At 42.7% G+C, this 22,596-nt stretch overlaps 1 protein-coding gene across 11 annotated transcripts in view; it reads left to right on the top strand.

Moving 5' to 3' along the window:
• The first annotated feature begins 3,895 nt into the window (after window positions 1-3,895).
• Window positions 3,896-22,596, top strand: part of cacna1aa (calcium channel, voltage-dependent, P/Q type, alpha 1A subunit, a) — a 70,689-nt gene continuing 51,988 nt past the window's right edge. For all 11 annotated transcript variants that reach the window (XM_084036429.1, XM_084036423.1, XM_084036427.1 and 8 more), the window contains exons 1-3: window positions 3,896-4,526; window positions 19,272-19,377; window positions 19,706-19,845. In XM_084036429.1, the coding sequence (XP_083892555.1) occupies window positions 4,207-4,526; window positions 19,272-19,377; window positions 19,706-19,845 (566 nt within the window). In that variant the 5' untranslated portion in view covers window positions 3,896-4,206. The remainder of the gene's footprint in view (window positions 4,527-19,271; window positions 19,378-19,705; window positions 19,846-22,596) is intronic.

The raw sequence follows: 22,596 nt of genomic DNA, 5'->3' as shown, positions 1-22,596 counted from the left end.
ACCATTTGAACATCTGACAGAGAGAGGAAAAACAACGGAGAACAGTCACCAGGAGTTTAATTACCTTCTGCAGCTAGTTGTGCTGAATAATCACCTTTATTTTTAGAATATGCAGTTATTACTACTGCTTCCTCGCAGATTTCAGCATCCAAACAGGGTGTCAACAATACCTGAAGTTAATCACATGTGCTAAACATGCTTTGCTAATATGCTACATATTGTACATTCTATTGATAGGCAGGAGAATTGTCATATATTTGTCTGACTGTTTTAAAAGGAGGATCTGTTTTTTACCTATCTTAAAGAAAGTGTGCAGTTTCAGTCCCACTTACTGCGTCGGAACAACGATGGCCTATCATGTTGCGTTCTGTTTCTCGGCCATAAATACACAGAGGTAATCATGTATCTCTGTGTCTTCTATAGAGACAGTGTATGTGTTCCTGTGAAGTAACGATGTTTTATGCATGGGTGACCTGGGAGCTGTTGCTCTTCAGTGCTTCTTGTGCCGGCTGTGTGGAATAACAGGTTTGGACAGAAGGCTGCTGCTTCTCAAAGACTCCGGCTCTGAAGGGCAATACATCATTTCACAGATCAGCACACCCAAATGTAAACACACACAAGATATAACTTTACATTTTGATTTTTTTTAAATAGCAAAAATGAAATACATTCCATGCTGCATCCTGACAGAAGCCATAACATGACATACATTTACGTGTCAACCAACTTTCTCCTATTTATACCTTTGGTGTTAATGATTTGTGTGTTTATCCAAACGCTTTAAGATGTGGCATCCGTCGTGCGAGTGTGTGGCTGGAAACCGCGTCACGGCAATAACCGGATACGACAAGCATGTGCCAGATGCTTTCAAGAGGTGAAGAGACCGCAGGAGTCCAGCCGGGGCATCTCTCATCCAGTAACTGCGCGCAAGTGACAAGCTGCAGCATGGGAGTCACCCCTCAAAACTCCCCCCCTCCCCCTCCCCACCACACGCTCCTTCACACGCTGCTCAGCCGCGAGCTGCGGTGCTGGTGTGGTCATTATTTCGCCACCGGCTACACGTCAATGGCGTTATAATGCCCGTGCGTTGAGTTCCTGTGGGATAGAGACGCGGAGGTGCCTTGTTGAGGCGCTCTCCATGGTCCTGAAACGTCCACGGCGTGAGAGCGTCAGTGCTGGTTTTGTGGTGCTGTCCATGGTAGCAGCTTCATGTGTCACTTCTATTTTATTGTTTGTTGATTTGTTATTTCAGTGTCCATCCATCCATCCATATCTATGTCCTTTCATGCCCTTGTGGTGGGATCAGTCTGGCGCTCACGGCCGGAAGCCATGCTTAAGTGGACACAAAAGCAAAAACGATCCCTTTCTGACATATCGGATAGACGTTTAAGGTCGCGCGCTGCTATCGATTGGCGTTCTCACGTGCAGCGCTCCGCTCCTAATTCAATATCTCCGAGAGGTGAATTCATTCTCCCGGTCACCCTTAAGTCCGTATGCGTATGATCATTTCCCATTCACAGAGGCGGTTATTTCTGGATTCAATCAATTAGGTCACACAATAGATTACACGCATGTTGTGTGTGTGTGTGGGGGGGCTGCAGCCTTCCTCTCCTCTCCTCTTCTCTAAGACTTACTGAAACGGGGCACCACTAACTCCTACTGTAGTTGCAAGTGACTCATGACATTCATCGTATAGCCTAGGAGACCATTCTCTGTCAGCACTCTCCATGAAAATCAAATAAAATCATCCTTCACGATCAAATATGGAAGTATAATCGGTATTCAGACGGAAACCACGTCCTTGGAGATTTCAATTAGAAACTGACACAGTTCAAAAATGATTGGTGTATTGTATAGAAATGTCATCACAGGAAAAGACCAAAAACACTGCAGTTCTTAATTATCTCTCGGCATTGTCCATCCACGTTGTCTTTGTTCCCTCTGTTATGTCATGGAAAGTCTTGGTTGTGCTTGAGCTTTAGCGCAAAGCATATGGTCGCACCTTGAACAGACACCAGTTCTGAGGAGAGGAGAGGAGAGGAGAGGAGAGGAGAGGAGAGGAGAGGAGAGGAGAGGAAGGAAAGAAGATCCTCGACTCGGTTTCGGGAAGGGGGGAGGAGAGAGCTCTCCTCGTCCATTAATTTCCAAATGTCTGTTGCTAAGAATAGCCTCCACCTTCCCTAACAAACACACGCAGACTCGGCGCGCGCACTTTGACGCGCATGTACTCTTCTTACTCACGCGCCCGTGTGCGCGCAATCTTTGTCAGCTTGGGTTGCAGCTCTTTGCACAAGCTGCATGATGCCAACACCCCGCCTCTCTCTGCCACACACACACACACACACACACACACACACACACACACACACACACACACACACACACACACACACACACACACACGCGCGCGCGCATCTTCCTATAATAAGCATACTTATTAGGTCTTTATGAAACATACATATAGGTGGAAGGAAGGATGAGAAACACAGTCACACAGTTGCCGATGCCACCTCACCCTCATACGCCAACAGGCTCTTTTGCGCATTATTTGAAATAGATTTGGAGTTGGGCGGCTTGAGAGGTCCAGTCCGACTGGGCAGGGCTTTTGGCCCGAAACACCTTAAAATAACCAGGCTGTGTCGAAGCATCCGTCCGTGACACACGTCTGGAAAGTGAACGAGCTGCGTGCGTCATGTGCTGCGGCCGCAGAACCGATCAGGCTCTCATGACGGCTCACACAAGCTGAAAGAGCAGCAATTTTGCGCGAGTTATTTAATCTATAGGCAGACTCCGGACTGAATTCCGAAGAAAACAGTCGGTCCCCTCCCTTTTACATTTTTTTTTTTTGTCTCCGTCCATTCACAGATCCATCCATCCATCCGCCTGTCCGTCTGTCCCTCTCCTCCTCCCCTTGGGGCCGCTGGACGAAGAGAGAGAAGAGAGGCCGTGAGGATCGCTCTACCCTTCTCCAATGAGAGAGAGAGAAAGGACGCTCTGCCAGGACATTTGGGCTTAGCAGTGCGGACGAAGGTAGACTTTTCGGGGCGGGGATGGTGAGGGACTCGCTCGGCACTGCTGCATCTCAACCAGCCAAACCAAGATGATGAGAGGGTGTAAGACGGCGGAGACGCGGCCGTCATACCCTTGTCTTTGACGACGCCGTCCGTGTGTCCCCTTTCTCCGCTTCTGGATGGCCGCGCAGGTGACGGAGAGAAGATGATGGTTGCGACCAGGGAGGATGTTACCGAATTGGTTTGAGAAAATTATTTCATCTTCAGCGCTCGACAACAATGACCGCGACATTTCAAAGGAAAACGGTATTTTTCTCATTCTTTCCATTCCCAGAATGTGCTCTCTGAGAGAAAAAAAGACTTATTGATAACAAATGTGACAATTTTCCTGGTCTCTAGGCTTGTCAGAGCGCACTGGTAAAACAACTATACGGTGGCGGGAGCCAAATTATTGCCACACACTGTGCCAAACATTGCGGATGTTTCAAAAATAAATAAATAATAGTAGCTTTTTTTCCCCATTTTCGATGCCTTTTAAGTCTTCGGAGACGCGACCGTTTCCAAAATGCCAAGTTGGACGTCACTGACGGCCGTAGCTGTATAGGTGGTAATTCTTTTTTCAGATTTATTTTTCGACGATCTGTAGCCTTTTTATTGAGGCCTGTCTAATATCCGAGGCGTTTACACAGTCGTTACATTCCGTGATGAGAGTAACGGAATAAATGGTGGTGAGAGGTGCAGGAGGCTGTGGTGCGCTCTGATACAGGCATGAACCATGGAGAACATGAAACATTCATGTTAACGCGCTCCGGGCTCCCTATGATTTCATGTTCGGGGCGAAGCCCGCTTCATACGGACAGAACCGACTAAGACCGAGACACCCAACAGCAGCACTACCCCAACAGTGCAACCAGTCAGCCAACCGACCACACGTTTCATTTCCTCACACCCACAATCGGCTGCTGGCAGAGACGTACAGAGAAGGAGACGGTGGCTACATGGGCGTCCTCGTCTGCTAAAACCAGCATCGAACTGCTCGTGCGGGTGCAGGTGTTCCAGCGTAAGCTCACAAGACAACCCGTTGTGCATATGAGACGTTCCGATCCAGATGGGATGTAATGTTGTGTGGCTGCACAGCTGAGCATTGGTCTCCTTCTCCGCTGCTTCGTGAAGATTGGCTTTCGGTGTCCAGAGAATGGCGCGGTTCGGAGATGAGGTGCCGGCCAGGTATGGCGGAGGGCCCGGCGGAGGGGGCCCCGGCGGCCGCGGTGGGAGCAGGCAAGGAGGACCCCACGGACACGGTCACGGACACGGGCATGGCCACGGCCACGGTCCACCCGGAGGGCCCGGGGGCCAGAGAGTGTACAAGCAGTCTATGGCGCAGAGAGCCCGGACCATGGCCCTCTATAACCCCATCCCTGTGCGCCAGAACTGTTTCACTGTCAACCGCTCGCTGTTCATCTTCAGTGAGGATAACTTCGTCAGAAAATACGCCAAAAAGATCACCGAATGGCCATATCCTTTACCTGGCATTGTACAGTGAGTAACAGCTGCTACTGTAGGCCTTTCCCCGAGGATCAGGTAGGCCTAATGTGCACATATACATGTCTGACTGACTGCTTCACGTTTTATTTCCAGACTTAAAGCCTTTACATGAAGTCATAATAACAAAGGTGCATTTACACACCTGCATCAGTCCACTGAGGTCGGCCCCTGGAACTGACAGTGGAAATACTGGACATGTAATTTATAGTTAATTAAGAGGAGGGGGGCATGGACCAGCCGCCCCTTTTATAGGCGGTTGATCACCATCAATCAACATTTGTTAGTAATTTCACGTCACAGTCACGAGGAAACTGCTTGATATATGTTTAGTGTGTGTGTGTGTGTGTAGGTGTGTGGTGGTGGTGGTGGTGGTGGGGGGGTCGAGGGGCGCTGCTGGTTGCTGATGTCAGCATGTGCAGTATATGCCCAGCGCCTCGCGCGGCTATAGAGAAGCAGGAGAGAGAAGGGGGGGGAGAGGGGGGGAGAGAGATGAAAAAAGCAGCTACAATTTGTGTGAGTGTGAATGTGAATCCTTGTGGTGATGCACAAGCTCCCATATCAGCGTGATGCAGGTGTCTTTCTAGATGGTGTGTGTGTGTTAGTGTGTGTGTGTGTGTGGGGGGCATGTACGTGTGAGTATAGTAGGCTTTTTTTGTGCATTGACACAGTATTTATTTAGTTTTTTTCCATTTTGAGCCTCATTTTAATCACACAAGCTGCAAGTGTCACTGAATGGATGTGCCACAAATTCCAAACGGTGTGTGTGGGGGATGAATAGGGTCAATACTGGGTTTAACGTTAGGGGGAGGGTTAGGTTTAGGTGAAGGGCTAGGATTAGGCTTGGTAGCAGTGAGGTTCAGAGAAAGTCTCCAGGAAATTAATGTAAGTCAATGTAATAACCCCAAAAGCCTAGCGTGTGCGTGCGTGCGTATATCACGGTGTTGAATTTCCAGCATTTTTTCATCTTCCGTGAAAAGCAGCACGTATTGCACCATTTGGGGGGATAGATTTGATGTAATTTCATTTGCAGCATTTGTGCGTTTCTTTGTCAATGCATGCAAATGTGGAAGTAAGTTTCTGTGTGAGTGTTAATGACAAGAGGGGAAATTGGAGTAATGATTGTATTGATCCATGCTGATGCTTGAGCCGTGACATAACTACACACACTAATTGGGCTGCTCCAGTGAAATGCAGGAGCTACTTATAGTGCCTCTGAATCACGTCTATTCACCATCTAAATGACAGATGTGTGTGTTAGTAGGAGAGGGTGAGTGAGTGTGTGTGCAGGAAAGCTGATGTTGTATATTCATAGATTTCCTTTACAAATTACCATACCGTGATTTAATAACTCCTGTAAAACTCCAAGATTTCCACGCAGTCGTGAAGTAGTACATTTACTTTGAATGAAGCTCGTCATTTGGACAACGCATGGTGGATTTCTTACTTTTGAACTAAACGTTTTGGAATTGGGGTGTCAATTTAGTTATTAGTCAGGATGTGTTCCTTGCTTATGGATATATCAGCCATAGTAAGTAAGTTTCCATTTCAATGAAAAGGCAGGCTGCTTGTGTTTACTGTACTGATGGAGAAGATGGAGAACCGCAATGTAAAACTAACTGATGGCTGAGAGAAAAACATAGCTAATAACAAAACGGAGAAATAATAATATTTCCGGTCAAGAAAAATGGCACAGGCTCTCCTGGCGATTGGATTTTTAATTTAAAGTGGCTCAAGCTGGACTTCAGGTGAAAGTTCAGACGACATTTCTGTGAGCGGTAAGTTGCGAAAGCTTTTTTTTTAAATGGACATTTTGACATGTCACAGTAGGAAAAGCTAAATGTGTAGCCTAAATGATAAATCCAATGAATGATGGCTGAATTCCATTTCGCTGCTTCAGTCTCAAGGTCTTGGTAACGTGCACGCTGGCTCACTGTCATGCTGTCATGGCTCACTGTGTGACACATGAATAAAACGCAGCCATTGTCAATGTTATGAGTAACACCTGTGCTTTTCTGACTAGTAGTCTGCTGTGGAAAAAAAGGCTTGTGCGTCACCGAACACAATGTCATGTAGCTGATCCCAGACAGCTTTAAATATTCTAGGAACAGAATTTTTTTTTTCTCATTACAGAAAAAGGTATTTCCTTTTCTTCCCATCAGTACATTTGGCAGCTTGGGAAATGTCCACATTTGTGACGATGAAGGCAGGAAAGCCCAGAGAATAGAGCTGAACTACGGTCAATGGAAATGCAGTATCTTCTCTGTGCGAAGATAAATTGTAAACTTGAACAGAAGTAGAACAGCGTGTGTTGTATTATGCTAAATTGTGACATTAATGGGTTTAGTGGCGTTGCTCTGAATACAATTCTCAGGTTAATCTCATCTTTAAATAGCGATTGATGTAGAACTGTGAGTATGAATTGGTTAATTTCAAGATTTCACAAGAATGTTTGCTCCGACATATTATGAAAAAATAATAAAATGTATCATCACTGCTCTGCTGACTGGCTGATTAGTAAGTCTTGTTGGTTTAATGGAACCTCAGGATTGGTTTCTTATGGTCTAGAACACAGCTGTTGGCCAATACCAATGTAGGGGCGATACAATAACATGAACACTACTATAATCCAACATAATGGCTCTGCTGTAACTCCTACCTTTGTGAAGCTTATAATGTTCAATATTTGCTGAGACTGTGTCAGGCCGTTGATTCAATTTATCAGTAATGTCTGAAGCTGTGGTTTGTGGTATTGTTGTTAATTGGATTGTAATAAATTGTGAGGTGCAGCTGGCAGCATTTTATCCCGCTCACCAGGGAATACATTCATGTTATACCATCCAATCTTTGAGTTACTGATGTCATTGTGTGGCTTAATGTGGTGAAACTAACCAAGCTGAGGCTAGAAGGAACAAAATGGCTTTCATAATGAAATGTTATTTTGAAGATGTTCATAACCTCCTTCAATCGATATTTCAAAGACAAAACCAACAGCATCTTTTGAAAGCCTTTTTTCGAGCAAAGGTTTCATTAATAATGAGGTATTAAATCACCCATTTGGTTGCATCTGCCTGATTCATGTTTTACTGTCCTTTTGAATGGAATACGTCTTACTGAATTACCTAATGTGTTAAAGCTTGTCACAGGTGAGTTAGTCCTCACTCTGCCGGAGGTGGCGACAATGCCGATATCAATCACAAAGTCATCTCAGGTAACCCAAAGCCCACTGTCAAAACGCTTCTGTGTCTCATCAGCGGATGTGCTTTTGTGCAACTGGTTCGAATCCAGAACCGAGATCAAACCATCAAACAGGTGCTGGATCACCATAACTATAGACGTGTACTTTATAGGCTGTCATAGTGGGAAAATAAATATCTGGCTCATACCAGCAAAGACTGAACATTAATGGACCCCATAAAAGATTAAGGGTCGCAATATTACTTATTTAAATCATCCCTGATTTCAAGAGGATTTCTTCTTAGTGGTAATATACAGTATGTGCCATTTGTCCTTCACTGACCATTGAGTGGTCAGCGTCAAAGTAAATCTTATTTCATGACACAATGAAGAAAACGTTTCAGAAATATTGGCAGGACTGATTCGGTCAACTGACTGGTCAACAGAGATTGAAACAGCTTTTTGATTCACCAGATGTATGAGTCTCAGTGGATTTGCAAGCTATTCAGCAGAAATTATGACCCGCAGCTTTATTTAGTTAGGAACTCACGGGACCCATGGGAGTACCATATAAATAACTATCTCACATGTAGAGACAACAAGACGTGGCAATAGAGATGTCTGTGAAATCTTTGAAAGCTTTATCACAGGCGACTGGACTTGCTTGTTTGCTAGGACCCTGCAAGAGGTTAAATACCTCAACTCCCCAGTACTCAGGTAGAACTGAAGAAGCCTCTTGGAAAAGAGGTGAAGCGTCTTCAAAAACATAAAGCAACTCCAGTTACGTGCGATAAAGCCTTCAAAGCTTTCACAAATATTTGTTTTTTTTAATGAAGATTAGCATCACAGAGTTCAGAGTGTTACTGTGCCATCTCTTATTTAAAACAAGTGGTCGGCTGCCTTGTTAAATACAATTAATACCAGCATTTATCGTTCACACTGAGTTTGATTAACATACTGAAATGTAGACACACAGAGTATAGTGTTCAGATACAGATCAATCTCAGAATTGCATTTTTGTTAAGAATCAGTGCATGCATGATAGCCTACTATGCAATAGGCATACTTTAAAGTATTTAATTACATAAATAACGCCATGAAAGCTAGAGACATTTTTTTTCTTTGTTGTTGTAGTTTTTTTTAGTGACATTTTAAGAAAACATTAAGATTTACTATTTATGGTATTTATTTTCATTCCCAACTATTGACTAATAAATTAATCTTACGGAATATACCATATGAGCCACTGTAGTGGGCAGCAGGTAATTTCAACAGCCTCACTGTTATTATTTGATACGCATTGTTTGAATACTGCATTGTATTGTATCATTTACGGTAACGTTCTCCTCCGTCGGTAGCGTCAGCAGGCGCGCGCGCGAGTGACCCGAACCTCACCGACTGCCTCAAATCATCGATGGAATACTTTCCTCGGCTCGAGTCGTATTCTTTCGGGGGAAAAGTTATACTTTTTATAAATATTGGACGTTACCGTTTCCAACACTGTCTGAAAAAAAAAAAGTCCACCAGCGTACTGCAGGTATGACAAGTAACGAGTAACGTCTGGCTAGTCGTCGACAGCTAGCAGTGAGGCGCTTACGTTAGCATCTTGGGCTACTTCCAAAGTACCACCGAGGCTAACTTCTCCCCGTCAAAGTACGTAACCAAGGCCGTGTGGTTTCACCTACAAGGACACACACCAGAAGGATGACACTGACGCTGGAACTGAGGTACAATTAAATCAGAAAGAAATGACTAACAAATCCTCCCTGAGGAGACGAGCTAAAATGTTATGACGGCTATCACTGCTAATGCGTACTGTTTCTGGTGTGGCAGGAGAGGTTATTTCTATAGCAACAAGTAAAAAAATAAAAATACCCACGCCTATTAAATATGAGCTGAGTCAATATTAAATAACAGCCGAATTGTATGATATTGAATCACATCTGGTTTAATACATGATGTACATAACAAATAGAGAAAGAGACATACACCAGGCAGTGTGATTGTGCTGATGTGCTTGGAATGTTCTCAGCAATAACATATCATGTGACATGCTGGGGCGAAAGTTGACACTATATTATGTCATTGCATCTGACCTTTGAAATTAAATCCGCATTGGCTTTCCCACTGACCTTTGTCCCCAAAATGTTCCCTAAATTCTCCCATATGACTTTGTCAAAGCCATATCAGGAGTTGATGTAAAAGATGCAATGCTGCAAATTGACTTTCATGTTTTGAGCTATATGTATTAGGTGTCGGTGATGTGCACATCTGGAAGACACTCATTTTAGCTCACCACCGACACAAACACACACATACTCTACACGCCAAGTAAGGGTGCTGTTGGCTGCGTCATCAGCATACACTTAAGTGTGTTTTCTTGTGCTGTAAATGGAGAGGAAGTCAATATATGTTCCAGCTATCTATAGTGACACACTCAATGTGAAATATAATACAAGTAATGTGTTTTAAAAAGTAACCACCTTCTCACAATCGTAAGATGTTAAGTTAGAAGGTTGTTTTCAATATTATGTGGACTATATCAATTATTTTAATTCACCAAAATAAAAACATGTGGTTAGTTTGCGGATACTGCCTGTGTGTGCTTGTGAGAGAGCAGTAGTGCCTTTAATCTTATAGTTCTATATCTGATCCTTTATACCAATCAAATGACCATTTGCGACTAGGTTTAATCTCTCTCTTAAGATGTGTGTCAATCATAAGTGATTTTTAGTAGTTGAGTATAAGTATATTGTGATTGACTGACATTTCCTACAGTTTCTTTCTGACAAATGCAGGTTGGTGTGTAATGCTTGTTGTGTGTGTTACTTTCTGATTGTGTTTACCAATTGCCAAGGGAAGCGCACTAATATTTTCTGAGTGTGTCTGACTCAGTAGCAGTTATTTCCCCACATATTCAGTGTGAGTACCTCACCAGGCCACCGTGGAGAAGTCAGGTCTCTCACTTCCTTTGCAATAATATATATATATATATATATATATATATATATATATATATATAGTGAGATGCAACCAGCAGCAGAGAGGGACCGGGTGTTTTTGGGTGGATGTGGAGAGTCCGTGATGTACGTTCACTGCAGAATCTAAATTATTTATTGGCCTTTCTCCAGCTTGCAACTGTCAGCTGATTACTACACAGACTAACATCATTTTAGTTTTGTGTGTGTGTGTGTACAGAATTTTGTGACACAGTCTGTGTGTCAGTCATTTGTGTTCTGCCTATTTTTATTTATTTTTTGTCTTCTTTAATTTGTAAAACATACACACACACAGACACGACAGTACTATGACGTAGGGTCTCTCTCTTCAATCTGGTCACATCCATGGGTCTGTATCTTTCACGTCATGCCAGTCTATAAATAACAGGAGCTGCTTTATAAGTTCAGTTTTCTGTCGGGATACGCTGCCCACTTTCTTTCAACCTGCTTTCCTCTTTTGTTCTCTAGCTGACGTAGAGACCTGATTGTTAGGAAAGTTTACAATACTCTCATGGAGCATATGTATGTGTTTCTGTGTTGAGTCCTAAAAAAGTCAGTATGTTTTTGACTTTCTTGGGTCTGGGGGTAAATGCAGTAAGGCTAGTTCTCAGTGTGATTAAATGACCTTTTCTAAAGCAGAGGAGGAGAGGAAAGAGTGAGAGTGATGAGGTGAAAAGCTGTTCCTGCTCTGCTTCTAATATGCAGCTGGAGTACAGAGACAGAACAGTGAGCGGGACTATGCAGTGACAGACATAAAGAGAGGAGGGGGAAGTCGGTAAGACTGAGAGACATTATAGAGAGGGGTAGACTAATGAGAAACAATGGAGAGAGAGCAAGAGAGAGAATCAAACTGCCTGTCTGCATATAAATCATTTAACTCAAAGCGGTGGAGAGTCAAACACTCAGGGTTGGCCATCTACAATGCAGCCAGAGAACACACACACAAACTTGTTTTTGTCACTTAGAAAGATACTGCATTGACTTACATTTATTCTGTAAATACTTTCCCTATCATAACAGCTCAATCATAATCCTAAACAACCAAAAACCAAAGTCTTAACCATAACATTTAATGGCATACCATGTAAAGAGGCTACTTTTTGTCTCTCAATGGGCATTGAGTTCCCATAATGTGACTAAACAGATTTTTGTCAACAGCAACAACTTCAAATAAACACACACACTGATCTTTTCTCTCCCCTTTCCTCTCACTCTTTTCACTGTCTTTGACTAATAAGAAGTCTCCTCTCACTTTTCTCTACCTATACTTTGTCTTTCACTCAAAGTTTATCCATCACTCTTCCCTTTTCTCTCTCCTCCCTGCCGCTGCCGCTCCACTCGCTGTCCTCCGCTGCTGCTTGTCCTCGCTTTAATTGGCTGCTTCCGCCTTTTGCAATGCTAATTTAAAGCATTGTGTGAAGTTTCGGGGATACTTCTCGGAACATCCTGACAGCTGCAAGTCTTGTTTGGTTTAGTTTGCTCACAATAGTTGGCAATAAGAAGTGTGTCTGCTTGCATATGTGTTATGATTCCTGTGTATGTGTGCATGCGTGCCCTCTGGACTCAATCTGCCCACCTCATACCTCATACGTTTGACTGTCTGGGATTAAACGTGTGAATTGATCTGTATCCTGAGTTCCTGCGGGGTGACTCGGCACACACAGACACACGCACACATTCACATGCACAAGTACACACTCGCAGAACTAGAAACAAAATCTATTCAATTGTTTTTCTTCATTTTTTCACACTTGGACAATACATATTATTTTTCTCATTATGTGCTCTATGTGTTTTTCATCTGTGTTGTCTTCCAAAAAGAAGCAACCTCAATAACCACTCAATGTTTTTAGAATATAGAATAGCTGGTCAGAATTGAAGACGCATCTTCATATATCTTCATTTGTATTGCTCATTGGCAGAGCATTGTTTTACTTTTACCTTGTCCGGGTATGTGTGTGCGTCTGTGTGCTTGGCCATGTGTGTTTTTACTGAAAGATATCTGTCTGTCCTCCCACAGTGTTCTTACATAGAGATGGAGGAACACAGAGGTCATTCTAGGTAGTGAGGAATCCACAGTTCTTCCTCTCTCTCCGTCTCTCCCTCTTCCTGTTGACAAGTGAATTATTCACAATATTTAAACCTGCACAGAACATATTTTTATCACTGGAAATCAGAAAGTCTCTGAGACAATCTTACATCCACACGTAATTTTAACCCATGGGCTTATTATGGGTAACAATTTACCAAATTATTACATGTAAATGTATAAGGACTGGAAGTGCTGGGGAGGAACGGCTCACCAACAGCGACCGGAAATGACACGCTACACTGTTCCCAGATTGTAAATTGATCCTCTAAAATCTGTTGAATGCATCGTGCTAGCTGTTTTTTGATACACTGCAGAAAGGTGCCCTTGTAACATATATGGCGATTGAGAAATGGAAGCAAAATCAATATGGAAACATGCTGCTGTGTAGCAACCAGGTCATAAATCACAGTAGAAATGTTGGTATCAATAGCTGTTCGCTTACTTATAATACAGAAAACCTGACAGGCAAGTGTTATGGTGCCAATAATCAACTTTGTTAGTCTTTAATGATCATCTTTTAGGAAATCTGATGTATGTTGATAAACATCCTTGATTTACAGATCTGAATGGAACAAAAGATGGATAGCTGATGTCTTTGGAGTTTGTTCTGTTTACTTGTTTTTTCTTTTTAGTGTGTTAGTGTGCCTTTTTTGTATGCATGTTTGGCTGTACGTAAGTGGTTGTATTTGTAAATGTTTATGTATGAGCATATATGTTTGGATGCATGTGTATATGGATAAATGTTTATTTTTTATTTTTTTCTGATGTAGAATTATGTATAGATATATTTCTATTGTATTATTAATATAAATCTGCTTCCCCAGTTCTTAACTGTCAGCACGAGTGCTAATAGACTCAACCTGATTTAATTACAACTGACCTTTTGGCAGCAGATCTAGTGTGCGTCGATTATCCGTGTTTACTGTATGCACATGTTCGCAGTGCACGTTAAATAGAAGATCATCATTTTCTTTGTTCCTCCCTCCTTTCCTTCTGCATTTTTCCTCCTTCCCCTTTCTCCTAGCTGTGCATTCTGGCTCTGTTGAATAATTCATTTTCAGTTGCTGGCTAGTTTGGATGTGTGTGTTTGTGTGAGGTGTGTGTGTGTCTTTGAGAATGCATATGTCTGCGCGTGTGTGTGAGGGGTGCAGTGACGTGGGGCATAGCTATTTTTGGGATTCAGATACGTGGGGAGAGAGGAAAATAGAGAGAGGGAGAGAGTCTGTGATGGATTGATTTTTTTTTTATGCCTGTATTCTTTAGTCACATGCCGCAGCTGTTACTAGACAAACCCTGCTGGAATCCTGCGCTCTACCTGCAGGGTGGGCTGGCACACACACAGACATGCAAACCACACACTTACATGTACACGTGCACGTTGGCAGTGAAAAGCATAAACCAGCAAATACTGTCGAGTACGCAAACGCACATCATATTAACACACCTACACTGCCTTCCTGAACACACAGCAACATGTAAAAAAAATGTCACATGCTACACTAATACTTTACACACAGACCACGGCTTGCACGCACACACACCACCGTCAGCATCTTGTACGAAGTGACAACTTGGCTATATGTGGGTGGTGAGGGAGAGGCAGTGGCAGGGGTGAGATAGAGACACAGCATATGCCATATGGATAAACAGGCAGCAGAAGTGGGCGGCTGTAAAGACTATACACACTTATTGATGTTAAATCAGACTGAGAGGGGCCACGCAGGGCTAAACTGGCCTTCAAGCACATTTGTTTTGCAATGCAGTCAAACGTGGTGCAAAGCTGGGATAAATGTAGAATAATATATTTTCTGGAGGCATGGGTTTAGTTTGGTTGCAAGATTATATCCATTATTGAAAGCTTGGATTCTTGTAAACTATAAAAATTAGAATTCAAGAATCTTTACTTTTTGGTCCATTGTGGATGGACACACTTGTCTTACACTCATTATCGTGAATCAAACAATAGTGGTGGAAAATACAAGGATTATCACCTAAGCCTCTTTCCCCATAGGTTCCAATTTGTTTAAAACTGGTCCCAGGTAAGATGGCTGCCATATGGTTCCTTCCCAGAATAGCAAGTCATTAGAACATGTCACATCTACTCTTTTAGATCCTCTATGGTTGAATGCATGTTTTCTGGGGGGATGTTATCCCATGTGACTCAGTGGAGGCCATGTTCTTGCTGTGAAGGACCTCTGCTGCCAAATTAGCGCAGGGTTGGAAGACGCAAGCAAATTGCATATCCTCTTTCTGGAATGAATATATATTAAATTGATTTAAAGACACTTACTTATATCCCTTCATATTTTACATAAACACATTGTTAAATGTAAAAATGCAAGGCAATATTTCAAATATGAAGGGAAACTTTTACTGTGATTTGTTAGTCTATTAAAAATGTGTGCTGCAGGAATAAAATGAGGCACTTCAACGATGTCTCTTATCTTTTGTGGCTGCTGATTATCAAAATAATTAGGATAGATAGGTCTCAACCATAGTGCTTAATCCCATTCATTTGATCAAATCAGTGCTTCTGAGGGAAAAGTGACAAGAAAATGAAGTTATCATTTGAGCTGTTCTGCCAGTGGTCTGCTGCATAATGTAACAGGACAGAGTAAGGGATTTAAAGAAAGTCACGGAGTAAAGGAGGTGCTGCTTAGTTATGACTTCAACTTCATCCTATTTTCTTCTTTAAAATAACAGAAGACATTCGCATCTAAAACACCAAAATGATCTCCTTCATAACACACACAAATAGAGATGGATATTGAGAGAAAGATAGAATACTAGTTGGCAATTCATCCTAAGTTGTGGCTCCATTATGTTTCATATGTGCGAAGCCAGAATCTAGTCACTCTGAAGTTAACTTTATCAAATGTGGATTATGATAATGAAATTTGCCCCATTACTGAGCCTTTTCTTGAGTATTATAGTAAATTGGGATATACCAATACCAGCATCAGTATCGAGTCAGATAACGTCCTCACGTACTCTAATAGGCCATCCAGCTGCAATGATAATAGTTGTGAATGTAGCACTGCAGTGTGTGTGCGTGTACAGTTTATTCGTTGATGATTAAATGCATAAACTCCTCAAGACCCATGCTAAATTCCCATATCTTGCTTGGCAGCCAGCTGCTGACTTGATTTGATTTAGGCTGACATAAAGTGGACCAGCGCTATTCTACTTTAAGTGACAAGCCGCTACTCTGAGATTTGCTCAGCATTTGTATTTTTTAATATTTCTTTAACTGTTTAACAGATATTATTATATTAACATTAGTACAAATAACAAGTGTAGTTTAAAGAAATAAACAGTGAGAAAGGCCCAACCTATCATGTATGGTTGAAGGCTGGCACCTTTCCAAAGGGTAGCAGCTGGTCTGGACTCTATTGGCAGACAAGTGGAGTGTAAGGAAGTGAAGTCTAGTGTTGGCATGTGTGTGTACATGACATGTATGAAAATGTGTGCTTGAATGGCAATATGGCACGTGCATGGGGTGGAGAGAGGAAGGGCTCTGGAGGTTGTTGAGGACTTGTGTATGTATATGTGGTGGCACAAAATGTAGTATGTCAATATCTGAAGCATGCGAGGGCTGCAGCGATTTTATATGGTGCCGTGTGTTATACATACTTATGTATGATATCACTGTAATCTCCCACCGCCTCTTTTCCTTTCAGCCCCCCTTCCTTTATTTTCATATGTTCTGCCACTAACCTACTTTTCGTCAGAGCATACGCGCTCCTTAGGAGAAGAAGAAAATACCGCAATACTCTCACACCCCTGTCATTCTCTTGCTTTATCCCTCATTCAGCACTCCTGTGCTCTTCTTCTGTGTCCTTCTCTCTCCCTCGCTGTTGTTTTCCTCCCTCTGCTACGTCCTCCCGCCTCCTCTGGCTTTTATTCCCCACCACTCACTCTTTTCAATCATGTCTGTGCCCACAGGACAGTTTCTTTTTCTTCTTTCCTACTCTCCTGTCTCTTTCATTTAGCCCTTCATATTCTTTCCCCTCCTATCCATCCTTTTTTTTTTCTTTTTTTCATCCCCCTCTTTCATCCTCTTCTCCCCATACTCTGTCTCTTGCTGTCAGGGTCTCCGTGCGCTTGCTGACGCGGCATCTCATTCGATATTGAATGGAGATGGCATGATAGAGATAGGGGTGATTGATGGGAGGACGCAGTGTGAGAAAGGTAGACTGAGGAGAGATGCAAGAAAGCGGGGGAGACAGAGAAACAAGTGGGAAAAGAGCAGAGGGGAAGAAAAATGAGGAGGAGTAAGAGGAGATGGCGATATATACACAGAGAGGTACTGTATGTGAGACAGAGAGATGAGGCTTAACAGGGCAGCTAGATGGAGAAATATATCAGTGAGAAACAGGCGGGAGCTTTACTGAGGAGGAGATAGGAGAGAGAGAGCGAACAGGAAGACTGTAAGGTGGCGGTGATGGACAAGGTGAAGAAAAGGCAAGTAGACCTGCAAACGTGTGCGTGCGTCATTTGGCTCCCGTGGTGTACTTTGACAGCCTCACTTCCGTTTTCCTGGCGAGACATCGCCATCTACGACCTACTGCTGTCCCCAGTACAGTATATAAACACACACAGACGCACATCTGATAATAAAAAGCAAGCATATGCAGAAACACGGGTAGAGCTAGACGCACAGGGGAGGCAGGAGAGAGGGAGAGACCGAGGACAAAGAAAATATTAGAAAGATGAAGGGTGGGGGAATGGTGAGGGAGCAACATATTCTCGTCTCTCTCTCTTCCTCTCTTTCTCCCTCACCCCTGTTCCTTCCCTTGCTTTTAACTCTGTCATGCTGCTATATATAGTCATTGAGGAAGAAGGAAGGGGAGATTCATTATTGAATGGTTATTGTCAGAGTGAGTCATATATTCATATTCTGAATTTGGACATATGCGCAGGGGCCTTCTTTAAGGATGTGTATGCCTTATAGACACACACACACACACACAAACACACAAACTGCCTGTGTAAAGATCGAGCACATCATGTGGCACCTTGAAGCATAATGCAGGTACAATGAGCATCGTACACGAAAGAGTCATCCCTCATGAGGAGCATTTCTAATACACAACATCAGTCTCTCTGTCTCCTTGCTCCTCTCCTCTCTTTCCCCTTTTTCAGTCAACTATAACAGCCTTCTCACAGCCCAACACACACACGCGTATACATATATACATGTGCGCACACACGTATTTCTACACACTCATTGTTGGGGGGCAGGGAGGTTAATTGAGTGGTGCCCTGGGTGTTCTGGGAAATGTGTGTGTGCGTAAAGAGCGGTCAAACAGATGAACGCACGCATACACACATTGTGGGTTTCAACCAGGTTAGGGTCGCTTTTTAACAGCAAACACACACACACACGCAGGCCTGTAATGTATGTTTCACACATGCACACACATGTAATGTATGCTTCCGTAAATAGCCTCTCCTGCGTTTCTGGCTCTTGACCATTTCATTTTTCCCTTCCTCCACAATGCCATGGGAATGACTGCTCCCAGAGGAGGCAAGGGAGTAGGAAAAAGGTGAAGGAGTGGAGAGACCAGAATAGAGAGTGGAGTTCAGTAGAATACAATAGGGAAAGAGTGGTTTGTCCAGTAAAAATGTGTATTCATATTCAATTTTATTATACCTATATCTGACAGGCATAACAATCTGATGCGACACATGCACTCCTTCTTTTTGTCTCTCTCTTCCCTCTCTCCCCCCCTCTGAACTAGCCCTTAGATGTTATGTACATAGAGCCAAATGGTGATGTCACAATACATTCCCTCAGTTTCCAGGCATGCTATTACACACTAACACTTTAATAACGGGTGTGTGTGTGTGTGTGTTTGTGTGGTTAGTGTGTTACCAGGACCTACACTTACCATATTTAACTGACTCATAATGATGACTCTGTGTGTGTGTGTGTGTGTGTGTGTGTGTGTGTGTGCGTGTGTGTGTGTGTGTGTGTGTGTGTAAACAGGCGCAATAGCAGTGACAAGTCGGCCCATTCATGAGTCAGTTACTCATTGTATTCAATTTGCATACATTAGATTTTACCTTTAACGTGACTTATCTGAATATGTTAATTCTTCTTATTGTTGTGTCACTGATTTTAGAGTTTTGGAGCGTGATCTGTCGTATAGCCCTATATTGCAGATCTGTATTTTCCTAAGTATTGGCAGATGCATATTGAAATTTACTGGATGTGAGATTGTTGACAATAATGACTCATGAAAACCCCGACTGCCAGCAGGCCTTTTCAGACAAATTTTATTGATATGATCTTAACAGACGTGTGTTGAAAAGTTATAAAGATGAGGCACATTATGCCATGACTGATGTACAAAAAACACTTGTCATGCACTTGTGTCTGTCAGCTGTATTTTTTAAATTCTGTATTAATGGCAAAGAAAGTGTTCCTTGACTGACCTTCCTCACTCCATTTGAGTGGATGATTTTAGCCACCATCATCGCCAACTGCATCGTCTTGGCTCTGGAACAACATTTGCCTGACGGGGACAAGACGCCGCTGTCTGAGCGCCTGGTAAGTTAAACAAGCATGATGCACTATGTGAGCCATATGTAAACATGATTAAATCCAGGTGATAGGTATGACTCCATGTTGATTTTACTTCAGTGGAGATGCTTGCAGCAGATTGCAACAACACAATCTCTCAGAAATGAATATACAGTATACACGCACAAAATCTAAAGCAATTTTAATTTTCAAGACAAAGCAGTTGCACTCAAATTCTCTACCATCTCTAGATAGCCACACTGAAGTTGACACATATTTATCAAAATGCGTCTTCAGAAGTCATCTAGCTCCTGAAAGGTGTCTCATTTTGTCTTTTCTCTCTCTCTCTCCCCAGGATGATACAGAGCCGTACTTCATAGGGATCTTCTGTTTTGAGTCTGGAATAAAGATCCTGGCACTTGGTTTCGCCTTCCACAAGAACTCCTACCTGAGGAATGGATGGAACGTCATGGACTTTGTGGTGGTGCTCACAGGGTGAGTGGCAAGCAAATCCAAATAGCATGAACACTTACAACAAACGCGTACATGCACAGTATGTGGCTGCACAAACACTCAAAAATGCGCACACAATTATGGAAGCAGAATAAGATGTTGTTTTCTCTTTTCCTATTCTACTAAAACAGGAGAAAATGGAGTAGCTTCTCCTGTGTTGGGTGTGTGTCTGCACATGTGTGTGTGTTTGTCCCTGTTCCTTTGCTCTAATGAATGGCCCCATTCTGGGCAGTGCAGCAGTCAGATCACAGAGCAGAACTGCAGGTAGCAAGCAGCCTGGGTAGTGAACAAATGTCGCCATGCTATACACGGAGACAGAGAGGATGGGGGTGTAGGGCACAGAGGAAAGAGGCATTAGATAGAAGGAATGAAGGAATAAAGGGAGGATGGACCAATATTCACAGGTATTGGTAGCTAAACAGAGACAGAGGAGCAATGGAAAAGAATGGAAAGAGACAAATCAAGACTGCTGGAAGAAAAACAAGTAAAAGCTTTCTTTACAGTAACTCCAACATAAAGTAGGAACCCAACTGTGATTTGGATGCCTTAGGACTGAAAATGTTGCTTACTTTCGATGCCAAGTGCCATATTAAAAATCCTTTGGAAAGAGAGGAAAGGGCTAAACCGTTACCTCAATGAGCATTTTTTTTTTTTTTTCTCAGGCCACCACGATATTTAATATGAACGCTCAATAAGAAGGTGAAAGTAAGGGTAAAGGGAGGAAATGGGATGCAGCGTGAGCCTGACTGAGATAGAAAAGGTGTCAACGAGGGTGAGTTAAGACACATGATAGGATTAGCATGATAGAATTACACCGATTAGATCATAGAGAAGGGCCGGAGTAAATAGATAATACGATGAATTGACAGGTATAAAAAAAAGAGGGCAGAAGAGCAGAATGATTGTGTGTAGGCACATAAAAACGTGTTTATATTGTATAAAAGGGTGCTCTGTTTTTCTGTTGATCCACATGATGATTAAAGACACTTTCTGTTTCCTGTAAGCATTGCAGGCTATGTGATAATATGCTGACAACATTCACATGCTGGTGTATGAGTGCAGTGCAGTTCTTGTTACTAGCGAAACTGTGTTACTATAGGCTACTGTGTCCAATGGAATGATTGTGTGGGAGTGCTGGCACAGATGATTATGCTGAGGTCATTGCATGTTTGTATGCATGCTTGTGGTGATTTGGAGAGCTGGCTTACATAAACCATGCGCATCTTTGCTGACAAAGCACCCGGGAAACTGGTGATTACCCCCCTCTGCCCACCTCTCTCTCACACACACACACACACATACGGAGTGAGTGAGCTCTCAGTCTGGCAGTATGTCCTTATGCTTTAATAAGAGCAATCACGAAGCCAAGCTCGTCTCAGCATGGCACAAGAGTGACTGTAAGAGAGAAGAGGGGTGAGAAGATGAGTGTCAGTGAGACAGCAGGATGTAGGGAGATGCAAAGAGGAGGAAGGAGAGGAAAGAGAGGAAAGAGAGGTAGAGCAGAAGGAAGCCAGGCAGTCCTTAAAACTTCCAGTAAATGCTAGGTCTCACATAATCCCCCTTTCTGTTTTGACAGCGAAACCCCCTGAGCAAGCATGACACAGCAGTTAAATAATCAGTGACTTCTATAGGCCCAGGCATTGCAGACGTTGTAGCTGGGATGTTGATCCTACATGCAGGCAGCACATTTTCACACAATTAATGTCTTTAATGACGAACCATTTCCAAAATTGTAACTGCAAAGTTCTTTCTGACTTAGTTGTTGGAACATGTATGGCCATATCTGTGTAGGTTGAGAGTCTTTACACTCTCTTTAGGCTGCATTCCCAGTATTTTCTATCCTGGCGAGCTAATACTCCCCTGGACAATAGATGCCTTGCAGCCGACATCTCACGTCTGCAACGTGAACACGCCTTCTATATGCTTTGCCTTGAATCTGCCATAGGCTACCTCAAGAAGGAAACGGATGTCAGAAATTGTTTACAGAAATTTAAGAGGGCAGAGTGGACACCGACTAAAAGCAGTGCACATTTTGTCTCAGATCCCAATGGAATATAATGTAATGTAGGTGGTGTCAAGACTCACTGAACTAGCAGCCAAAGAGGGAAAAAAACAAATAAACTCCACCCTATACTACCATAACCTTAGATTATGTCTTGCCTTTGCTGATTTGTGATTAAAAGTTTTGTTCGAAGGCATATCAGCGCTATTAATAGTGACTCATTTTGAGGTGATTCCAGCCATCTGTGTTAATTTGGAAGAGCATTAGCAGTCTGCCTTCCATGTGAAACTTCAGTCTGTCTTCATCTGGTGGATGAATCGTACCTGCACTCACAGGCATCGACCTTCAATTCAGACATCAGCTATTTAAATACAGTAGTGGTGTACGAGGTAGATATAAATGTCATAAAATTACATGAGAGTCCGTAAAGATTCCAATTACTTCCAATTACCAATATTTTATCTATCTGTTCTTTACTATCCAGATGAGAAACAGAGACACTTGCTCATGAAGAGCTCTCACATTATATGTATGTATAACATTGTGACGAGAGATATTGCTAGTTCAGATATAGAGCAAGGTAAATTAAGTTGAAGATGTTAAAAAGGGGTAAAAAAAATAAACACGTTATGCATTTTTACAAGGTGAACAACAATCATACAACACACCCAGTGGCCACAGTCATCAGTGTCAACCAGCTGTGTTGTTACCATTTTGCAGTAAAGCAGGAA

Source organism: Eutrigla gurnardus (genome assembly GCF_963514095.1).
Source record: "Eutrigla gurnardus genome assembly, chromosome: 20".
Classification (NCBI taxonomy): domain Eukaryota; kingdom Metazoa; phylum Chordata; class Actinopteri; order Perciformes; family Triglidae; genus Eutrigla; species Eutrigla gurnardus.
Note: the sequence above shows the minus strand (reverse complement) of the source record. Positions and strands in the feature narration are given on the sequence as shown.